This window comes from Acomys russatus, chromosome 30 (assembly GCF_903995435.1).
Source record: "Acomys russatus chromosome 30, mAcoRus1.1, whole genome shotgun sequence".
NCBI classification, from domain to species: domain Eukaryota; kingdom Metazoa; phylum Chordata; class Mammalia; order Rodentia; family Muridae; genus Acomys; species Acomys russatus.
Genome location: NC_067166.1, coordinates 39,079,051 through 39,102,203, shown reverse-complemented (window position 1 = coordinate 39,102,203; position 23,153 = coordinate 39,079,051). Strand labels below are relative to the sequence as shown.

The window sequence follows — 23,153 nt, the reverse complement described above, 5'->3', positions numbered from 1 at the left end:
CACTTTGGAAAGAGTAAAATGAAGGTGGGAAATTCAAGGAGCAAGGAAAAGCTTCTGGCAGAAGATGTAGAGATAGAAAATACAAAAGGAAAAAAAATTTAAAAAAGGGAATACACTCACAAGTAATTTCTCACGTGTCTGACAAGATGGCCCCGCCATCTTCATTCTCTGACTTCTCATGTGTCTGTCAGTGTTTCTATCATTGTCATTACCTATAGATTTCTTCCCGACCCATATACTACTAACTCTTGATTTAAACATCTTATACAAAAAAAGGCTACTTACAATATCTGCTGGGCTGATATGTACATAATCACTGTAAATACTTTATCTCTCAGGACAAATGTGGGGACTTTGTGTGTTTATGTGGGTGTCCAGGGTATAACTTTTGGCATCTGCTCAGGTGAAGGCTGTAAAGACAACATTATGGTAACTTTCAATAGGGGAAAAATGGACATTCTGTGTAAGCATTTATGGAACTGAAAGTGAGCATCAGACTTTCAAAGATTTAAGAGACAGTTTCTCAACTACAGGCCATCCATTTAGCTCAGTGTAAATTGATCCTTCCTCTATGAAAATGTGAGATTTTTCTGAGAGGAATTCAGTAGCCAAAAGCTGGCTGGCAAACCTTAGTTAAGCTCGCCTCTTCTCACCTGGCTACTCTTCCCCGAAGGTCTCCGACTCCTTGCAGGTGCTTGATGTTTAAATCCTGCACTGCAAAGTTAGTTCCTGTTGTCACCTGGTCTCGGATTCTTATTTGGTCTTCTAGGATCTGTAATTTTGAGGTAAGGCCATCATTAATTTCCCAAAACTCATGAAAAGAAGACATTGCTAAAATTCATACTGTGAGGAGGGAGGAATGGGAGGATACAAGTGATGGGATAACAATTGAGTTGTATTCTGAATAAATTAATAAAATTAAAATTGAAAGAAAATTCATACTGTGGTTAAACAGATGGGAGAGAGGAAGGGGGGGGGGAAGGAGAGGGAGAGAGAAGGAGGAGGAAGAGAGAGAGAGACTTTTCAGAGACTACCTAACTTTGAACTAAGGGAGTCTGATGTAGTTGTAGTTGAGTGCTGCCAGGAACAAATGAAGTCTCAATAATTTTTGAACACTAGCCATAAAGCCAGGCTTTATGTGAAATATTTCAATTTCAAAATATTGACATCGACTATGAAAATCAGTATGGCACTTTTTCAAGAAGCTGGGAACAGATCTACCTCTAGGTCTAGCTATACCAGTCTTGGGCATATACCCAAAGGACTCTACACCTACTACAGAGACACTTGCTCATCCTTCATCACTGTGGCTCTATTCATAATTGCCAGAAACAGGAAATGGTCTAGATGTTCATCAACAGATGAGTGAATAATGAATATGTGGTACCTTTCCAAAATGAGATCTTGCCCAGCTGTAAGATAAAGTCATGAAATTCTCAGGTAGCTAGATGGAGCTAGAAAAAAAATCATCCCCAATGAGGAAAGTCAGACCCCCCCAAAACAAATATGTATGTATTCTCTTATATGTGGATGCTAGCTTTCCAATATTCAATAGATATGCTACAACCCACATAACCACACAGTTTATGAATAGAGTAAGGGTCTTGCGGGGGGGAGGTAACGATCTCTCAAGGAAAGGGAAAATACAGTTATGCAGAGATATGGCAGAGACGGGCACAGGAGGATTGAATAAAAAGGAGGAGGGAAGAAGGGTAAGAGAGGGTACATGGGGAAGGGACAGCTAACACTAAAGGCCATTTGAGGGGTCATCTGGACACCTGCTAGAGTAGAAGCTTCTTAAAATATATAGATATATGAAAGGAGTTACCAAATAACGGAGGAGATAAAACCCAAACTAGACATTGTTTTGAAGAGGGTCTACTCTCCATATCTTAGGGATTAGAAAAGACTTACATCATATGTGTGTGCAGATTTTATCCCTGACTATTAGTCATATCCCAATTGTGCTCCCTATAGTGCCAAGTGGGTATGCTGAGAATAGTGGTTTTAAAAATATTTACACCAATTTGTAAGTATTAACTTAAAAATTAAAAATGCCATCCATCGAAATTAATGTTCTAGTGACAAACAGCTTTAGTGTGCACTGACAAAATGTTTAGTTGAAGGAAGAAGAGCAAAGTACTTTGGGAAAAACAAGCTTGAGTTTGGTTATGTTTGATAAGTGCCTGAACTGTGCTTAAACTTGATGACTTTTACAAGGCAAAGGCAATCTTTAAAAAGTGAGTGATGGGGATGAAAAAAAAAAGCCTTATATATGCAGATTTCCTCATTTTAAAAAATGGCAGATTAGGCCAATATAGGAGGACAGAAAATCTGAACACCAAACGTATACAACACAAGCTGATGCTTCTGGAGGTGGACAGCCAAATTGGATGCAAATTGAATTTAAAACCCTGTTTTTGTTTTTTTTTTAGAGGATAAAAATGTTGGAATGAGATGAGTAATGGGAGTGAATATAGGAAGATGTATGGGAGAAATGAAAGTGAATAAAAATATATTAATAAGTAGAATGTGTATGTTTAAAAGTAAATGTCAAAACCATGGTTTTGGTTTTGTCTTTTGCATTGCTTTTCTTTCAGTAGAGATCAGAGATGAGCCAGGTGTGGTGGTGCACACTTTTTATAATAGCACTAATCCCAGCACTCAGGAGGCAGAAGCAGGTGGATTTTTGTGAGACCAGCCTGATCTACATAAAGAGTTCCAGGACAGCCAGAATGAAATAGTGAGACTTTGTCTTAAAAAAACAAAGAAACAAGAAACAAACAACCAACAGAGATAAAGAAACTGGTTCTGATCAGTATAGAATATTTTCTAGGACAAAGCCAAGTAAATCAGTGTAGCAGTGGCATATGGCAACTATGTCAGTGTAATGTAACATTGTCCTGCAATGTAACATGGTGCTGTAATGAAGACTTCTCTAACTCCAGAAAAGGAATAGCTACGCTAAGATGTGGGTGTGCATACACAGGTGCATGCATGTGTGTGTGAGTGTATGTGTGTGTGAGTATATGTGTGTGTGAGTATATGCATGTGTGAGTGTATGGGAGTGTGTGTGTGTGTGTGTGTGTGTGTGTGTGTGTGTGTGTGTGTGTACAGGTGTGTGTGGGTGGGTTGGTGGTGGTGGTGGGTGCACTATAGACCAGGATCATGACAAAAGGTGTCAGTAATTTTTGTTACTTTTTGTTGCAAAGCAGAATATTTGAATGTTTAACTTTATATACAACCATGTAATGCATTTAAAAATAAGCTATAAAAGCACAGGAGACATTACAAATGTTATTACCTGCTGTCAGGGAGCTAGCATGTGCCTTTCTGAGGCTGGACTGCACACATCTTCCTCTCCTTGTGTGCTGTGGCACTATGAGGGTTGACAGAAATAATCGTGGAATTATGCCAAAGAGGAGGCAAACAACCCAGAGCAGGGATTTTTCTTTCAGAAAAATATGGGTTGCATATTGTTAAATGTTTAATAATGTGCCCTGGCTGTCATCCTTACTATAGAAAAGAGCTTATCGTATTAAGCATAATTAAAAAGATATATTAGCAAAATATATGCCCAGATTATGGGCAGAAGAAATACATATTATCACAGTCAGATTAAGAAGTGGCTTCAACGTCCTCAAGGAAAAACATCCAGCACTTAGTTTCTGTACATTAGCAGGAATTGAAATAATAAATCTCGATGTTGGCATAGGCCCAGTGCAAAGCATCTCGTATAAGGCTAATGGAGTGTAAATTAGTGCAGAGTTTGTGAAGCCAACCTAGCAACATCTATCAGGAGCTTTTATAGTGTCTACACCCTAGTAATTCCATTTCCAAGAATACATGTTGTGGAAGCAATCCAATAGACAAGGATATTTCAAAATTAAGAAAAAAATTAGGCAAATCATGATCTATACACTACATAAAGAGATTTTAATGATGTGAGTTTATTTTATGCTAACGATGTGCTTGCCTTGATAGTGAGCCTCCTAAGTGGAGTGCTGTGAGGACCAGAGGAGATCTCTCTGGGTGTTTGTACAGCTCGCCATTTGGTGGGAGAATTGTGAGAATGTTTTCACAGGTTTCAATTTTTCTTCCTGAACTTTCAAATGAATTATAATGAAGAAACATTACTTTTAATAACCAGAGCAAATTCCCTGCAATAAAGCAGTATTAAGCATAAAATTTTCCTTTACTGAGTTAAAAAAATTCATTAATTTGGAAACTTACAGTGAGTTCCTGGGTAAAAAAGAAAGTGGCTTTTTAGGCTTGGTGGTACATGCCTGTCACCCCAGCATGTGGAATGCAGTCACAGGTCAGCATTTGACTTTAAAAACAGACAAACCCTTCTCCCAATTCCTTCAAGACCTTGAGTTAAGCATTATTTCATATTTCAGTATACCTTTACAGCCAATATGCAAATGGACTGAGCTGATGAGTCCGGTTTCCTTTAGAATATTGGAATAGCACCCACTTCCCTATAAAACGTTCATGAACTGAGTTATTTACTAACATTAGCCTAGTAGTTTCTGCTTTGCAATGTTTAATTAGAGATAACAGGCACAAGTTGGCATGCCCCGGTATATAAACACTGTCATCACATTCAGTTTTATGACTTCAGGGAGAGTTTTTTATTTTCTCCATTCTCTCAGTTGCATTATGGGTTCCACTAGATCTACACAAAATCACATGAGTTTGTGAGTCAGTTGTACTGAGTTATTATTATTTTTTTTTACAAGAAAATTCAACCTAAAATGTCACTGGTACTAAGTGGGAGCAAGTATGGTGCAGGGCGTTGTTGTCAATTTTCATGATTCTACAAGTTTTTGAAATTTTGCCTGACGTATGCTCTCCAGAGTCCTTGCCCAAAAGCAAGGATGTGTAAACACCCTCAAACACTGGATTACAGGCCTGTAGTGAATTTTTGTTTTACTTAGTCTAGGGATTTTGTTTGATCAAAACTTCATTTTTCTTTTAACATATTAGAGATCTTTTGGGGGTGGGGGTCTGGTAGTAACTTAGAAGTGAACTTAACAAAATGTAAGCCCCAAGGGTTTTGGAAGGGAAGCAGACAGACATATAGCAATGGCTCTAGGTTGTGAGAGCTATGGATAAGAGTAATGTTTAAGGGAGGCTGAAACTGCAGAGGTGGGGAGGAGACAATTCTACTGCGAAGGAAGTGCTGTCATGTAGGGTGGTAGCATCTGAGCAGGAACTTGAGGAAAATAAAGATGGTCCATAGGGACAGCTACAGGAAGATGGCCTAACTAAGTTAACAGCACAGCACAGCTAGGAGGCTGGGGGGTGGGCCATTGTTCCATCCAGTGTGTTGACGCATACAAAAAGCTCTACTTGAAATCATTACAGTCTTACAGATTTGGATGAATAAAGCCTGTGAGCACACTATTTGGCATACTAACCCATTTTCTTTACTGTCTCAAATAGATGTATAGTATGTTCTAAGGAAAGCTTTGTTTTCATTACTTTTTGCCATAACAGGTAGCCCAAAGTTTAGCTCTTTCTCTGGTGCAATAGCAGCACATTTCTATAATTGAAAAATGATTTTGATCCTCTGCAACTTCTTGTTGTTGGTCTGGCATGTGACTTAAACTTAAAAGCCTCCTTTAAACTTTATTTTTATCATAGCTCCCACAACCTAGAACCATCACCGTATGTCTGTTTTCCTTCCAAAATACAATTTCTGCGGGGCTCAGAATTTGTTTAGTTCACTACTTAGTCACATATCGGACCAAAAAAAAAAAAAAAAGAACCCATACCAGTTGTCCAGCACTGATGCCAATATGTGCAAATAGATGTACCTCAATGTTTTGGTTGAGTTTCTTGACGATGCTGGTGATGGTCTGTATGTGACTTTCTAGTAACTTCCTGGCAAGAGATTCTTCTTTTCGAAAGCCCTGGGTCCCTTGAAGGCAGGCGGAGATGTCCTCCTTGATGCGGAAGGCTTGCTCAAGGAGGAAGGCTATGGTGCGCTCCTGGCTACTCAGCCGCTCTTCCAGCTGACTTGTCTGGTTGCTTTGAATGACAGGGAGAAAGGGACAGCCCCTGGTGAGAAGGAGGACACACCATCATGTTACAAAGATGAAATGAGTCTCCCAGTCACGGTTCTGTTGCTATGGAGAGACACCACGGCCAAGGCAACTCTGACGAAAGAAAGCATTTAACTGGGGCCTTGCTTACAGCATCAGATTCTTTGACCATTGGCATCATGGCGGGGAGTATGCCCTTTAATACAGTTCCTCGTATTGTGGTGACCCTCACCTACAAAATTATTTTTGTTGCTACTTTACAACTGTAATTTTGCTACTGTTATGAATCAATGTAAATATCTGATATGCAGGATATGGGATACGTGATCTCAGAGGGGTCGCCACCCACAGGTTGAGAACCATTTTCCTAAACAGTTGATCAACAGGAGAATTTTGCATATCTGAGCCTATGGGGGCCATTTCATTGAAATCAAGAACATGAAGTCATTGTACTGCTACTTTTTTTTCATTTTTCTTTCCTGTGTCTAGTGAGATATTTAAACACATTCTGAGGCTTGATTTGCATCTCCTCTAAGGAATAGTTCATACTCTGCCTTGGTACTGTATTACATATCTTCTCATGGTTCTTAGGTGAGAGTTATTTCATATGCAATAATGACAAATTCTAACGTCAAAATGGTAGTTGGGAAGGAATTAATAGTAGCTCGGAAGGAAGATGATGGAAGCCTTCTTCAGTGACTTATAGCTTTATATAGCCTTGGATACAAATTCTATTTTAACCTGAAAATTACAACTTCTTATATATAACTTTAAAAGTGGCAAACTGGGGGCCTGGGGAGATAATCCAGTAGGTAAAAGGTCCACTGTCCAAGCTTGAGTACCTGAATTTATATTCCTAGAATCCCCATACAAAACCATCCCCATACAAAACCAGGCACAGCAGTGTACACCTGTGACATTAGCCTTGGAAGAACAGAGGTAGGCAGATCCCAGCCACCTTAGTCAAAGCGATGACCTCCATGTTCAGTAAGAGACCCTGTCTCAAAATATAAGGCAGAAGATGATTGAGAAAGATACCTATATCAGACTTTACCCAACACACACACATACACAAACAAACACCAAGTGATGGTTTAGACAGTTTCTGTGAGGTTCTGTCCTGGAATAATAGATAAAACCAGTCACCACAAGATAATTCTATAGTCAGCAAACCTGGAAAGCATTGTATTCAATAACTTGCTATTGGTGACTTCTGTTGTGCGTTGTCTTATCAGTGTATAACAGCATTATATTAAAGTCACAGAAGAGGAAAATAGTTTATAGAATAGATAAAGAACTGGCCCAAGATCATTGCCGACACGTGACTAAAGCACTTGATTATTTTATCCCTGAGTGCAGATGTCTGACCTCTTAAAAGGCTACAATTTCATTAGATTTATGTAGGAGAATTACATTAGCTTTAAACGAGTCTACAATGCTATTACATTTCACAGGGACCTTCATCGTGCTGTGGTCCAGGACAAGAGCCTTTGGGCAGAGTGGGGTGGGGTGGGGCTTTTGTTGAGCACACTGAGCCTCTGCAATAGTGTTCATTATAGGGTTGGGGATTTAGCTCAGTGGTAGAGCGCTTGCCTAGCAAGCGCAAGGCCCTGGGTTCGGTTCTCAGCTCTGGAAAAAAAAAAAAAAGAGTGTTCATTATAAAGGAGTGTTTCAGTGTGAACACAGATATGTTCAGCAACCTTCAAGTATCAGCTAGTGTTGTATACAGGTGTGTATAATAAGTACTCCAAAAGAGTGACATAAGCAAATAGGACTTTGGGTATACAACCAGAAAAGCCCTCAAATAAGCAGGCTCCTTTGGATCTCTGACCACCATAGAGGATACCTTTTCCTGCAGCCTGAAGGCACATTACCCTCTTGACACACTGTGTCCATAATCCAAATAGAAAAAACAGAGGGCCAAGAAGAAGATATTTCTGAGGTGAGCTTATCCACCCTTCCTTCTTTAAAATGAGAAATTCCTGGAGGATTCATAACGACACTTCTGTCTCTTTCATTAAAACTATGGCGTAAAGACACACTTTGTGACTTGAAAACAGTGTGCATGAGTGTGAAAAGACTGATGGATCAGGCATCCTGGAATCCAGGGGTTCTGCCACCAATGTGCTAGTGCGCTTAGGTGCCTCAACGGAGACCTCCCACCCTTTGGAGGATGACCAACTATAACCTTGTGAGGCAATCTGAGCCCAAATGACCAAGGGAGTTACTCTGGGCTCCCAATCCACAGATATCTCCGTGGGGAGATATCCGATGTTTTATGCCACGGTATTTTGACAGGATTTGCTATGTGGAAGTAGAGAATAACTAGATCTTAAGCATCGGTGGCCTGAGATTAAGGTGCTGATGCTGGATGCAAGAGGGAGGATAAACATCAGAGAGAGTAAGCACCCGGAAGTTAGAGACTAGAAACGAACTTGGGAAAGGCAGATATTCTACAGATTCTAATTTGGCTTTAATGAAAAATGATTCCTTTACTCAAAATTTCAATTAAAAACCACTTAGATGTAGGGGGAGAAGTGGGGCCAAGGTGGGTCAAGCTGCCCATTGGATAGTCTGCAATGTTTCTAGAGATAGAGATTTGGGTTGGCTGACTTGGTATGTGCCTGTATGTACATGCACTCATGCCACACGGAGAAGATATTTTCAGCGTTGTTTAGTTTGAGGTAGGGGCTAACCAATCCACATTTCCCTGCAATCTGATGGTTGCTAGGTGCTTATAGGCACTCCACTGGGACTCATAGCATCTCAGCAGGTGCCTATGGAAGGGGGAGAGGAAGCTGCTACAGGCACCATGGTCTGAGCAGAGCTTAGATGCTAACATTACACCTCATGAGAATCACTTAGAAAATAACTGAATCGCCCACCTTGGCCCTACCCTGTCCTGCTGTCCAGCTGGGCCTCTGTCCTAACCTGTTTTTAGCCTTGGCTCTACCCAATCCTAGATGCTGCCTGCCATTGACTAGAGGCCCAGGGCCTGGAATATGGAAGGGAGGAAATCTGTGGAGTTCCTGGAGCAGCCTTTGGTTCTATGGAAAATGTTGCTTGCCCAGAAGTCCTAGTAACTGCAGACTCCCTGGTGATGCTGCCCTCAAGGTCACAGAATTCTATTTTTAGCTCCAGATGGGTCTTGAAGGGCCACATCCAGCTTTAGCTACCTTGAAAAGTTAAGACTTCAAAGGAGGAAGAACCTCGAGATCACTGCCAGGTCCAAAGGGAGCCCTGATTCCCAATGTCAGGGATGAACCACAAGATGACAGTCTTTGCTCAACTCAAGTTGGACTATAGGAGCAGCAGTTCTTAGGGACCAGTGAAGGACAGAAAGGACAGCTTTCCCTGGCTATACCCATGGTTACAAATCAAAGCCCATGCTGGCCTCCAGACTCCTGCAGTTCTTATCCGGATGTAGCTGCTATGCATTTCAAAGTCCATGCCAGCCCAAATCTGCCTATCATAATGTTCTTCTTGTAGGTTTCTAGGACCTTCTGGATCCTTCTTTGCCTGCTCAAACTATGGCACCAGCCAAGGACAATACAGGCAGTAAACTTCAAACTCCTACCCAGATCTAGCCAATGGTCAGAACATTCTCCACAGTTGAGTAGAGAGTGGGGTCTGACTTTCACACGAACTCTGGTGCCTCATATTTGACCACGTCCCCTGGAGGGGGAGACCTGGTAGCACTCAGAGGAAGGACAGCAGGTTACCAAGAAGAGACTTGATACCCTATGAGCATATACAGGGGGAGGAAATCCCCCTCAGGAACAGTCATAGGGGAGGGAAATAAGGGGAAAATGGGAGGGAGGGAAGAATGGGAGGATACAAGGGAGGGGATAACCATTGAGATGTAACAAGAATAAATTAATAAAAAAAATTGAGATGTAACAAGAATAAATTAATGAAAAATTAAAAAAAAAAAAAAAAAAAAAAAAAGAGAGAGATGCAGCCTGAGTCAGATGACCACTGTTACCTGGGGGTAAGAGACAGCTCAGCCTGGCTGTGGGAGGGTGGATAGGAAGCTGCTCTATTCACTGTGGCTTCTCTATTGCTCTGAGCTGAAAGCTTCTGTAAGGTGCTGGAAAAGTTACAATAACAAGATACAGGAAGAGCAACCCAGCCCGGACCGTTCCCTTCATAGATTCCCACTGCAAACGCCCAGAAGCTCACTGCTTTCCTGACCCTGCTTCTTCCCAAGCAGCAGAAAGTGAATGGCCTGGCCGGCGTCCTCAGCATGTCTGAAGAGGCCGCCTGAGTTTTCTGGAGCTAGGCAAGTTAGCCACATCTTCCCACCTCTGGGCTAATGGAGTGAGTCACCTGAAAACCCTTCTTCACCAGGACTGTATGTAACAAACATGTCTGTGATACACAAAGAGAAGACAGATGGCACGTAAACAGCCAGCAAAAGGATTAGAACTCACCAGGTGCTTTCTGTCTCTTACTTTCTACCCCTGGCAATGCCAGTTTCTCTTTCTTAATAAACTGCCTCTATTTCTATCATGAGTCCCTTCATTGTTCTGGGAGACAAGAGCCTGGAAATCTCATTAGATATGCCTTAGATCTGTACCTATAGGAAACCTGGATCTGTGTGTCCCACTCCTGCCCCGAGCCCTGGGGTTACAGACTCCTGCCAGCACATTTGGCTTTTATTTTGCATGAGTTCTGGTAACCTGAACTCTGGTTCCCATGAACCCACCTTCCCAGACCCTAAGGTGATTCTCCTCTGATGTGTAAATGACAGCACTCACTCTAAGAATACGAGCCCAGCTCCTCTCCCCTCCTTACTATCATTTGGGTTCTCCTGCTGTCCCCTCTGGCACGGAGCTGTTTTTCATTCACAGCCTTGACACTTAAAGATGCTTCTGTTGTACTTGTTCTTCCTATAGTTGTTGCATGGCTGCCCCTGGCCACAGCTCGGTCTCAGTGCCAGTGTTCCCAGTTCGGATTCCCTTCTGCTCTGTTACTGTCCTAATATATCCCGGTTCATCTTCTCCACAGAAGTTGTCAGTACATAAACTTATCTTGCTTACTTCCTTAGGCTTATTTTTTTTCTTTTTAAACTAAGATGCATTTATTTCTATTTTATGTACATGGGCAGTTTTGCCTGCATGTATGTCTGTGCGTTCTGTGTATGCAGTGCCTGTAGAGGCCAGAGGAGTATTGGCTAGATGGCTGTTGGCTGTCATATGGGTGCTGAGCACTGAGTGCAGATCCTTTGCAAGAGCAATGAGCCATCTCTCTGGATACTTCTTTTATTTTCTGTCCTCTGTCACTAGAAATAAGACCTTATTTTCTACAGTACCCTCAGCACCCAGAGGCGTGTGTGATACATAGTAGAAAGTTAAGCAATTATAGGTGACTAATTTCTCTGTTCTCTTAAGGCTCAATAAAAAAACAAGACTTTAAGGTTGCAAGTCATTGCAACCTCAGGGCTTACAGTTTATGTTCCAGAGCAAAATAAAATAGCTTCAGCCCAGGCAGCATTGTTCCTTCCTATTGCCTGTCCATCCATGAAAAGAAGAAGGCTGTGCTAAGGGCTTTTGTTAGTCAGCTTCAACCTACTACTCATTTGGCTCAAAATGTTCTCTTGGAAAATTACCAAGTGGAATCCATACACGTTCCTCTAAGACTGCACCATGCTGACAGTGGCACCATGGATCAGGTATGTGAGTCAGGAGAGGATACCAGGCCCTGCTGATGGTGATGTGTAGCCTAGTACTGATCTGTGGATTTGCTCATTAATTTCTTTGAGCTGATGCCTCTTCATGGTCTCTAGGCAATCTGCAGGCTGGATTGCAAATAGAGGGACCCTCTGGTTTTACTTCCAGACAGATGCTTATAAATGATACCGTCTCCTGCCCTGCCCCTTTAAGATGATTTTCCTGGGTGTTTTCATTGTGGCAGACACTGTGGATTACATTCCTAAATTCCTAATGGCCATCGCAAACTTCGGCATGATTTGGTTCATGTGCCCGTCCCTTGTGGCTTCTGTGTTGGCTCCATTATTTCAGCCTGAGATGAACAATGTTTAGATGGAAACATGTGAAACGGCTCTACAGAAGAAAACTTGCTTCTAGCATCCTGGCTTCTGAGAAGGAAGACGAAGAAAGAGCCTTCTCTGCCATTGTCATGCTGTGTGGTCCATGGAACTGTTGAATTCATCTTGTGAGCACAAAACAAAAGGAAATACAGGCATGGGCAGTGAAGACCTAGCTGCTTGATGCTTTTATTAAGCCATCAAATTAGCCAAAGTCTAGATTTCTCATTAGACATTTGAATTAGTGATATAGGAGGATACCAAGATCATTAAAATAAAGATTTGTTGGTTCCACCATAAACCAATAAGTCATTATTTTGGACTGGGTCAGGAGAGCTAGGGTGTGTGTATAAGGAAAGAAATTATGTGATTCAAATGTGCTCTGAAGACAGAACGCCACAGGGTTGGTTACGACTGGTAGTGTGGTTCAGGAGTTAGAGAAGGCAGGGTAAAGGAGGAGTTGCGGAATTGTGAAGCATGGGCGCTCACATTTTGTAGACATTCAGAAGCGTCTTGGCAAGTTGGAAAGCATAACAGTCTGAGGCCTGGCTTGCTGTTTGGTTGTATGTGCCAGGATAGTGAGGAGCCTATGATAGCAAAACACCTGTAGCAGGTGGTAGACCAACCAATGCCATGCAGGTGTGCTATAGTCCAGGGCTATAAGAGACCAAGTGCCCTTTCCTTGGGGGCATGCTGTGAGCTGTGATCAAGAGTGTTCCTAGACAGAGAATGCAGAAGCAGACCTTTCCCAGAAGAGGGGCCACTGGAGCAGGGCTGCACCCCCATTCGCCTGTCTCTGGTCCTGACTGTCACAGCTAGCTAAGTTGTATTTCTATTCCATAGGGCATGCCACTGACACCTCTAAGGAGACAGCACATACTGCTACGCAAATGCATTTGCTTGCACCATAGAGATACCTCAGGGCTTATGCAAACGCTGGACTATAGTTCCTCTTTTCCTGTGGTTTTTAAGGCTTACGTTTAAGTCATTTTCTATCTAAAGAGCTATCCGGAAGATTACTTCCTTGTCACGTCCAAGGCTTTCTGTCACCTACAACATAATCACCATGCCTGTTAACAATGCTCACCAAAGCAATAATAAATGCTTTGCTAGCTTTAGTCACAGGAGTCTCAGATGACACAGGACTTACTTTCTCCTGCCATTGCTATAAGAAAAGTTCCTCACTTGTGCAATAACCGGGAGACCAGACTTATGACTATTCTTAAGTAATGGAAGCTTCTGATGACACTATTATCCAAACTGCCAGGTTATTCCCAAAGGGGATATAACCTGAGACCTTTCACTGGCAATGTGTAACTACCCTGCTTATATAAACACAAACAAAGCAGCTGCCTCTTACTAATATGCTACCCTAACGGGGCCTTGATTTAATGTTAGCCTTGGAAAGGAAGTAACAAGTGAATTATCCAGACGTTGGAATTACTAACCACAGGGTAAAGAAACCCAGAGAGGCTGCACACATCGCTGACTGTAGCTGAGTCTGAACAGATTTTCCCCAGACTCAAGAGTTCTGCTTCTCTGAGTTGGTGTGACTTACACCAGCTGTGCTGTGGCTGGCAGAGGCCCTGGTACACGAGCCCTCGCTTTGCTGCCTAGTCTGTCCCCGTGAAGAGAACACTAAATTTACTTAGGAACTTCTGAGAACCATTTTGGAAGCCTGTAAAAAGCCAGAGATCAAAACCATGCCAACTTAAGCCCTCTTCCGGACACAAAAAGCCACACCGAGAAGGTTTTCTACATTTTCACGAGATCGGCTTTAAGGACTAGTTGTATTCTGAAAGCACAGCATCCTGTAAGGAAATGTAAAGTAAAAATGTGCTGATTCTGATGGCTTACAAAAACAATTCTATGAGCATGTGGGAATAGTGAATTAGAGAGAAATATTTTGTTATAGTTCCTGCACTGCTTGTCTATAACCAACTAGAGGTTCTCCATTGCTGGTCCATAACCAACTATAGGTTCTCCAGTGCTGGCCTATAACCATCCGGTAGGTAGACTTGGGAGCTGCAGAAGGCAGCTTCTGTTGCTGAGTTTAACACAAACCTGAGTGCTCTGAGGGATGAGACAGGCAATGCAAGTTTGGGGCAGAGTCCAGAAAGACAACCAGGACTGGTGGGGTTGGACCAGCACAGAGCCTGCATGAGGATATGCCTCCCAAAGAGACAACTCCAAATAGTGGCACAGCCAGGAAGAGACTAGAGAGACTGGTTGTGGGTCATCCTAGTAGAAAGCGGTGCTTTCTAAGATACAAGTGCCTCATACTCGGTGAGGTTTTAAGAAGATTGTAAAAGGAACGCCATGCTCACTGTGAATGGTGTCCTTTTTTGTGTGTGAAGATGTTGGAGTGGATTAAAGTCATAAGCAAAATCCTTCCTTGGATGGAAGCAGGGTGGACATCTAGCTTGCACATATAAGTAAAATGTGTGCCCACAGGAGCAAGTCGCTGAGGGTGTTTGGAGTTAAGAGTTTGTAGCTCTGCCAAGATATTTCCCATGAAAACTCTCTCCTCCATCCTCTCCCTGTGCCCCCCCCTCCCCTCACCCTCTCTCAATAACATGCATGTCTATGTAACTTCAGTATAAAAAACACTGCATATGGAATTGGAAAACCTGGGCTCAAATTCTTGTAATTTTTATGTAGTACAATGGACCTCCCCATGGCTCATAAAATGTATGTTGAAGTCTTAATATCCATTATAACAGAATGTGACCTCATTTGGAAGTACGGTCACTGCAGATATTGCTAAGCAGAGGTCACAGTGGAGTATCTGGGGCTTGAGGCAATATGGCTGGTGTCCTTCCGTGGTGATGGCCTTGTGAAGAACAGAAGGAGGCTGAGAAGAGAGAGGGCAAGATTGATGTGATTTCTATAAGCCAGGAAGTGCCAAGGATTCCCAACTAGCACTAGAAGCCTGTGGAAAGCTGTGCAACAGGTCGGCCCTCAGCTCTCAGAGAAACCAAATCTGCTGATTCTGTGACTTTGGCTTTTGACTTCAAAGACTGTGAGATACACATTTTGTCCCCAACAAAAGAGTGGTGGTGATCATGGCATCCCTGGGAAGTTAATCTAAGTTATTGGAGGGGAGGTCCTAGCACAGTAGACAAGAAAGGAGTTTGATTAGTGTCGTCTTATTTCTACAGAGTCCTTGGAGCTAGCACCTCACACATAGAACTGTATTTTAATTTTATCTAATCTTTATAGTGACCTTGTCACATAAACTAAACTCTTCCTGAGACTTGCGTCTCAGCTGAGAAATATCATGATGTGCGCCTTCATCTTTTCTCCCTCCCTGCAGCGTTGTCTAGGCAGTTAATGCCTTTTTTTTTTTTAAATGCCTTTGCATCTCAGGGAAGGGGGCATGTTTACCTCCTTACTGTTGAGTGTACTTTGCCTCCAACATCAGGTAGCTTTTCCCCTGGTCACCTTTTTCTGCTCTGTTCACATCTCTTCTTGCTGAAGCCTCACTGAGTCTCTCTGGGGAATGAGCTTGACTTTGACCTATGCTCCAGTGACATCTTTTATTTGTTGGTTTTTAGATGTAGCAAGCTTTGATAACCTCCGGAGACAGAGATAACTGGGTTTCTTCTGGCCAGCCTTGCTCTGATGGGTTTCAGGGACTTTGTGACTAGCACATGTTGCCTGCAGCTACACCCACTCATTACCAGCAACTTACCCATCATGGGCAAAGGCAAGCGGGGCCAATTAGAGAGAATCAAAGAGTGCCTGGGGTTGGTGACAGCACAGTCTGCCATGCCCCATTAAAAGCTTAGCGATTGAGTCTCGCCTTCCATTCTCATGTCCCATGACAGGAGCTATGTCTTCATCACACAGTAATAGACGTAGAGAGTCACATCATAAAAGAATGCCTGTCACCATCCCAGGAAGACCTGGCACTACTCTCTTCAGACCTTGGATGCCACATTCTCACAAGGAGAAGTTACCAATTCTTTATTTGCCCATTCAATGCACTGAATACAACATCTGTCTCAATTTTAAATATAATCTAACTAGTAGCCAGACCCCTGTCTTCCCAAAATACACCTTCAAGATATACAGTGACTATAAGACGGCCTGGGAACTGCTCAGTATCAAACAACTTTGTTTGTCAGGCCCCCTTTTGATTTAGGAGACTTAAGAGTTTTCCCCTCAGGCAAGGCGGACTAGAAAGTCAATATATCTGATAATATCAAATTTTATTTATATTTGTATCCTTCTTGCTCCAACCATCCTCACCTCCTTTGTACTCCTGCCTGACAAATGTTCTTGCCCAGGTGTCCACACGCCCATATTCTGGTTTGCTTAAATGCTAACCCATCAGTAAGGATTGTCCTGGCAGGCTTACTAGACACGTGTGCCTCTTCCTTCTCTGGAATGGAAGGTATGTGAGGTGGAAATCTTTCTCTAATTTGCTCACTGGTGACTTTGCAAGTGCCTAGCCTAGTGCTTGCATATAGTAGGTGCTCAGTAATCACGTAGGTGAATAATAACTGGTCTTTGAAGGGTTAGAAGGGACCTCAGAAAGTATTTGATTCCAAGGTGAGGAAAAAACTCCCTCCTATGGAAGAGCCAATTAAATAAACATAGGGGATTCGTGAGGACAATTTGCTTTCCACTCAATATTAAATCCTGTGGGAGGATAATGGGTGAGCTGTGGACTCAAGAGTTCACTCTGGAAGTCCTGGACTCCATGTGTGTGCCTTCTACCAGCAAGGAGAAAAAGCAGTAAGAAACAAGAATTTGATGCTTTTCAGTTCATTAAGCTTAAATGAGCATATGTACACTGTCATAAAGTCAGTGTGTCTACATATTGTGAATTAGCCAACAAATATGCACATTAGAGCTATATTGCCTTAAATATGGTGACATCACCACTGTTGTCCTATAAGTACTTGCAAACCTTCTACTCCCCACTACATGTATTATAAATATGACCTAACATTTAATAAATGTTGATAATTATGTGAGTTTTACTCCAATTGACTGACCATGAAGGATTCTGTGATTAAGAGGCTATAATATGTCAGTTCAAAATTCTGCAGTGATAGTTGCAACGTCTGAGTGTGTTCTGTGTTTCTGCTTGTCAGCATCCCATAAGCACTTCTGTAAGTACAGTTCACGTCATTTGGATCCCCTGCCCCGGCCTTGCTCTCCATTCTCTGTCAGCTACAATGCACCGTGTGACAGACTACTGCAGGGTTATTAAGGAGCATAAGGTGACAGAGCCCCTGTGTGTGGGCTGCAGCTTGAGAGAATAAAAGTGAAAAAGCACAGCTGATCTCAGCATCTCCAGTGTAAATAAAATGCAGACATGACTTAGGCATTGAGAGGTGTGATTGTGAGGGGGATTGAGGTAGAAATGAATGTTGGGGCAGGTAATCTTTGTCTTAACTCCATTTTGCCAAAAATCTAGCTGAGTGAGATAGCTAAGTGCATAAAAGTGCTTGCTGCCAGGCCAGGTGACATGCAAGGACAGAACCAACTCACAAGGTTCACCTCTGGCCTCCACAGGTGCACAGTGACACCCATGTCTACAAACATATGCATATAAAACACATACATAAATAGATGCAATTAACCTTTTCTTGGGCTGTGACCCAAGATAATGATTGAAAATTAAGGCTATTATCGCTCTCCAAGAGTTTATTCTCATATCTCCCGGAATACAGGTCACACTGGCTTCAAACTGGAATTATCTTAATAATTTAGAGGAATGAATTTTAGTTTTTAATTGTCACAGACAGGTAGAAACAACTTTCCTTGTTTTCTGATGCTAAAGTTAGCTAATATGTCCTTTAAAATTAATTTGGGGAATACTGCATTTGTTGTATCTAAATGTCACATTTTTAAAACACTAGGACAAATAATTTCTCCTGTTTTGATCCCCACCAAAAATTGTAAATCTATACTCCTGTGAGAAATTGCAAGTTATAGAAAGCATAGAAAAAAAGTGAAACACTGGGTTACTAAGAACAGGAAAATTCTTAACTGTAAATATTGCAATAGAAAGCAGAATTTAAAATCTCACCCTTTTCATTGTCAAAGATGACTTTAAAAATCGGCCTGCTATTTATGATTTCTCTTCACATTGATTCACTTCATTTGTTTGGCCATATTCCTTCTGTGGTTAGAATGTATATTATAGAATCAGAATTATTTTGAACTTCTAGTCCAACCTCCTTATTTTGCAAATGAGAAGAAAGAACTAAATTTCCCAAATAGATGCTTGACAGCAGCAGTGAAGGACCAAGACTAAATCACAGCTGCTCTGCAGCTATGAACAGGGAACACCCCTTTCCTGTGCTGAGTAGAGGACAGCTCCAATTCATAGGCATTACTTCTGAAATGTCACCCCTAAGATCTAGAATTCTGAGATCTTTTGGACAATATGTAGCTACCAACAGATGTGTCCCAAGGACCAAAACCATCCCACTCCTGTGGACTTGGGCTCCAGGGATAGCACTCTAAGTAGGAATGTTGTGGAATTTGATTTTCTTTTAAAGTCATACTTTTTTTGACGAGTAGCATATCTCAGGTTTTCCTGGGTTTTCAATACAGTGTCAACAGATTTGCTTAGCTTAATTTGAAAGTTATAGTTATCTATGTGTTGTGTTATGTGTCACTTCCTACCCTTTATTTCTGCTCGCAGATCTATAGGAGTTCATGAAGTCACTTAACGCGAAGGCAGCGCTATGTGTTTAGACTGTAAGCTCGGCCTGTTTGAGGTGGTTTAGGCTTTTCTGAAAGCAGATAACTATTTGCATGATTTCCAAGGTCTCACTCAGCCCCTCTAATCTCTGCTGCGCCATTAAATGCAGTAACTACTTAAAAGCATTAGTATACAGACTTACTTGTCAACATATTCAACTAGATCTGTAGAGTTCTTGGTTGACATTTTGGCTGGAGATAATCTTACCTAAAACAGAGGTGACAGATTCAAAATGTATCAAGTGATGCTTTGGTGGGCTACTTTCATCCATCTTCTCTTTAAATAAATGGTTTTATTTAAAATAAGATGTACACCACTAGTTAATCTTGCATATGTCACATTTGCATCGTTGGACCTAAACTATAATTAGGTTCTGGGACACTCCTAAAGAGCTTTGCTTCAGGAAAAGCTTTTTAGAAGCGAAGCCATACATCATTCCTAGATGAAAACTCCAGTGATTACTGACTGAGCTTTGAAATGAGGCCAAAGACAGTGACTTATTCCTGACACAGTGATTTCCTAAGGGAATCGGCTAATTTTCAAAACAGCCTCAAACTAGAAAGATAGTCAATCAAAATAATTTTATAAAAACCTAGATGTCAGATTATTATAAATGAGAAATAAAAGCACAGAACAGCCATATGTATAATTTAGTAGAGACAAATGGGCCATATGAACATTGAGCTAAAATATCTCTAATTCACTATTTTGCTACTTCTAGGAGGTTTTGTTTCTTTCCAAATGTTGATGATTTGGTAACATCTTTATGAGAAAAAAGATACCAAATATATTTACTCTTTCTATATATTGAAAAAACTTAAAGGTCTAATGTCTTTTTTACAGCTCAAAAATAGAGCAAATTTTATTCTAATTTTAATAGTCAATCACTGAAGTGCATTTAATGGAGGAAATGTAAGTGATATTCTTCTTCAGTTAACCAATTAAACAAAATATATTTGTTGGAGATTTTACTTGGGTTATTTCACTGTATAGTAATAAAATAAAAGAAAATAATAAGACTCTTGTTCAGAAGTTAGTTATTTAGCAAGTGTTAATGGAATCAATCATTTTCTGGTTTAGAGCCAAGGCATTTAACTGCAAATAACCCTCATCTAAACAAACAAAATTAAAAAATCAGGCTACTCTATTATCAAGAAAGTTAATACTTGCTATTCTGGCTTGATCCAACCCAGTTGGCAGGAGGTTATTGGAACAGGTTCCAAGTTGGTCAGGATGGGTTCAGTGAGCTTCTAGGAGAGTGCATTGCCCTGGAATCTTGTGGATTAGGGTCTGCAAGTATTGCATGTGCCTTAGCCCAGACTTCCCCCTGCAGCAGTGTTTCTCAACCTGTGAGTCATGACTCCTTTGAGAGCTACATGCCAGACATCTTGTATATCAGATATCTTACAATCATAACAGTAGCAAAATTGTGAAATAGCAATGAAATGATTTTATGGTTGGGGTCATCACAACATGAGGAAGGTTGAGAAAGTACTGCCCTAGAGAATCCTTTGCTGGGTACTTGCATCTTTGTGTTCTGGGTACCACCCTGTATCCCTAGGGGACCTGATCAGATGTCTCCCTAGCACTTCTTCTCACAACTCTTTCTTCCTCAAAATGCTTTGGGTCTTGAACTTATCAGTAACTTCATGCTAGGTATTTTCTCACCTCTCCAAGGAACCCCAGGGTTAGTTGGGTCTTGGTATTTCCTCATCAACTGCCTGGTCTTTGCTTTATGCAGTTGATAACAAACACTGTTGTGTAAATATTTGTGGGCTGAATATTTCCAAAGGAAATGAATTACTAGGATATTCTCATCATGCGTACTTTGGAGTATAGTGTATATATGTATATGCCTTTTCCATGTATTCTTAGAGGCTAAGATGTGATTATATGTAAAACTCATTTTACAAATAACTTTATTATGGGATTTCTACATCTGAGTCAATTTTCATCTGTTCACAATAGCATTTTAAAATGTTACAAGTCTTAAATTATTACATCTTTTCATATATATTGTGATTTCATTTTCTAATAGCTGTTAATCAGTATCATAGTTTTTTCATCATATATGGCAAAAGTTCCTTTAACTAATTTAAGATGAGTCTCTTTATAGGTGAACAACTTGAGAATAGGAGATGTAATGGATCATGTGATTATACACGGAGCCTGTTTTGCCTGCTAGGGCTTTACTTAAATTAGAAGCCACAACAAAAGGTAGGCCTAACTAATTTACTTTATATAAGAGAAAACTGAGCTTAAGCAGTCATCCAATCTAACACAGAAACTCAAAGCCTGTGCTTGATGCCATGCTGACTCTCTGGTACTGTTTTCGTAACAGACTGTGTAGGTGTTATTGGACCTACCTAAATCTGAAACAAACTCACTTTGCAAGGTCTTTATCATTAATGGAAAGTTTGAGAAGGACTTAAAAAGGAAACACTGGACATATCTATCTTTTTCCTTAAAGAATCTCTATCATAATATATCATCATTATCAAATATAAAAACTTATCCCCACATTTAAAATCCATCCAGTTAATATATTTAGAAACTGAGATCACTGTTTAAATGGAAACCTTGCTGTGCCTAGTCACTGTATCAAGGCAGAGCAAACAGGAAATGCAGGAACACAAAAAGAGAGCCTTCCTCTGGGATTCCTTCGAACTCTAAACAACCTGAGCTTCAGAGAAACTGAACAAATTATTCCATTCTTAACATGAATATCTGAAAGTACTTGCTTTCTTTTCTTGGTCACTGGTTGAGCCAGGAAGGGGGCCATCAGGTGGATCAGGCTGTTCTTCGGCAGGCAGGGAGGCACTTTTGTTTACATCTGTATCTAGGCAACCAGAATGCAGACTCAGATCAGGAACTATGAGTGCATTGTTGCACTGCTGGCATTTTAAAATTTGAAGCTAGTTTCTGTGCAGGTGGCAAAATTTAAAGAGAGGCTCTCAACTTGCTTGACACTAGTCTCTTCCCTCCCGCACTGCGTTCCCTCACCTGCCAGCGTCACATCTGTAGCTGATGAACAGAGCATATCTCGACTTCCACGAAGCATTTAGAATCTTTGTTGAGGTCAAATAGGTCTAATATATTGGGAGATGCATCGTATTCTGCTCAAGAGAAGATATGAGAGCCTTTGAGATATTTTTGCCTTCGTTTATATATAGTAAGAAATGCTAAGAGGGAAATCTGAGAAATGTAAAGACTTGATGTCCATGGGTAAATACCTGAACTCATAAAGTTGATTCCCCAGCTTGATTACAACTACTTTTTGTTGATTTGTTTTTTTTTTTTTTTTGAAAGGGAACAGAAATATGTTTTCATTCTTAAAACGCCAAAACACAAAGGGATCCTGACTGCATCCAAACTAAAAATCCTAGTGCCTCTGAACCACCTGTCCAAGGGCAGATCACGAGCACTGTGACTTAGGAGGGCTCTGTGACGTCAGTAGGGTCTCTTGCCTACCTCAAGTAGTGAAGTCTCTAGGATTTTTGAGTTTATGGGGGGGTTCATTGATCCCAATTACCCATTCACTTTGTCTAATTGAGATATTTCAAATCCTACCCTAGATTTAATTGATGAGTTTGATGAGAGTATAACTTCCATCAAGTTAGAGACAGGAAAAAAAAAAAAAAAAAAAGGAAAAAGGAAAAAAACGTCACTTTATTCCTTAATCTTTGTCTATATATGCTGGTTGAGGAAGCTAACTCTTCGAGGCCATTAGGAGACCATCATAGTTCTGTCGCAATGGCACGGGTCAGTACTTAAATAGATACGGATTTTGGTTTAGAAGAAAATTTGATTCATATTTGCAAAAATGAAGTAAATTATTTTAAGTTTAATTGTTTTTCTTTTCCTCAGTTTTAAAATTAGAATTTGTATGTTTATTTGCTTAGCTTTCATATATAGAAATGAAACTACTACCTAGGTTGCTATCCAAATTACAGTTTTGGGTTTGCCTGGCTCTAAGGACATAGGATGTCCAGATGGTGAGTGATAAAACTTATCCAGAGATAAAGATGGCCCAGGATTTTGGCTCCACTATTATATCCTGCAATGCTAAGCTAAGCATTGAAACTTAGAACTGAAGTCTTGTATGGTTTACAAGCAGACTATGATTTCTAGCCCAATTATCCCTTTATCCAGCACCAAGTGAGACTGACACTAATTGGTCATTGAGTGAAATTCAGTGGTTCTGGATCCCAATAGAATGGCTCGAAACCCTGACTCCTTCTGAACCATCAGCAAATATGTATCACCTCTTCAAGCCTTAGCATTCTCTTCTGTAAGATGAACTAGTAGTGACCTCATCAGGTGGCTG

The 23,153-nt window shown here is 41.0% G+C and overlaps 1 protein-coding gene across 1 annotated transcript in view; it reads right to left on the bottom strand.

Annotated features, from left to right (window-relative positions):
* The window catches only part of Fam81b (family with sequence similarity 81 member B), a 102,464-nt gene extending 80,598 nt beyond the window's left edge, over positions 1–21,866 (bottom strand). Inside the window, exons 1-5 of the mRNA XM_051172501.1 lie at positions 21,830–21,866; positions 21,568–21,665; positions 18,969–19,033; positions 5,823–6,066; positions 654–772 (exon numbers count right to left, since the gene is read on the bottom strand). Coding sequence (XP_051028458.1) covers positions 654–772; positions 5,823–6,066; positions 18,969–19,033; positions 21,568–21,665; positions 21,830–21,866 — 563 coding nt within the window. The remainder of the gene's footprint in view (positions 1–653; positions 773–5,822; positions 6,067–18,968; positions 19,034–21,567; positions 21,666–21,829) is intronic.
* Positions 21,867–23,153: the final 1,287 nt, after the last annotated feature.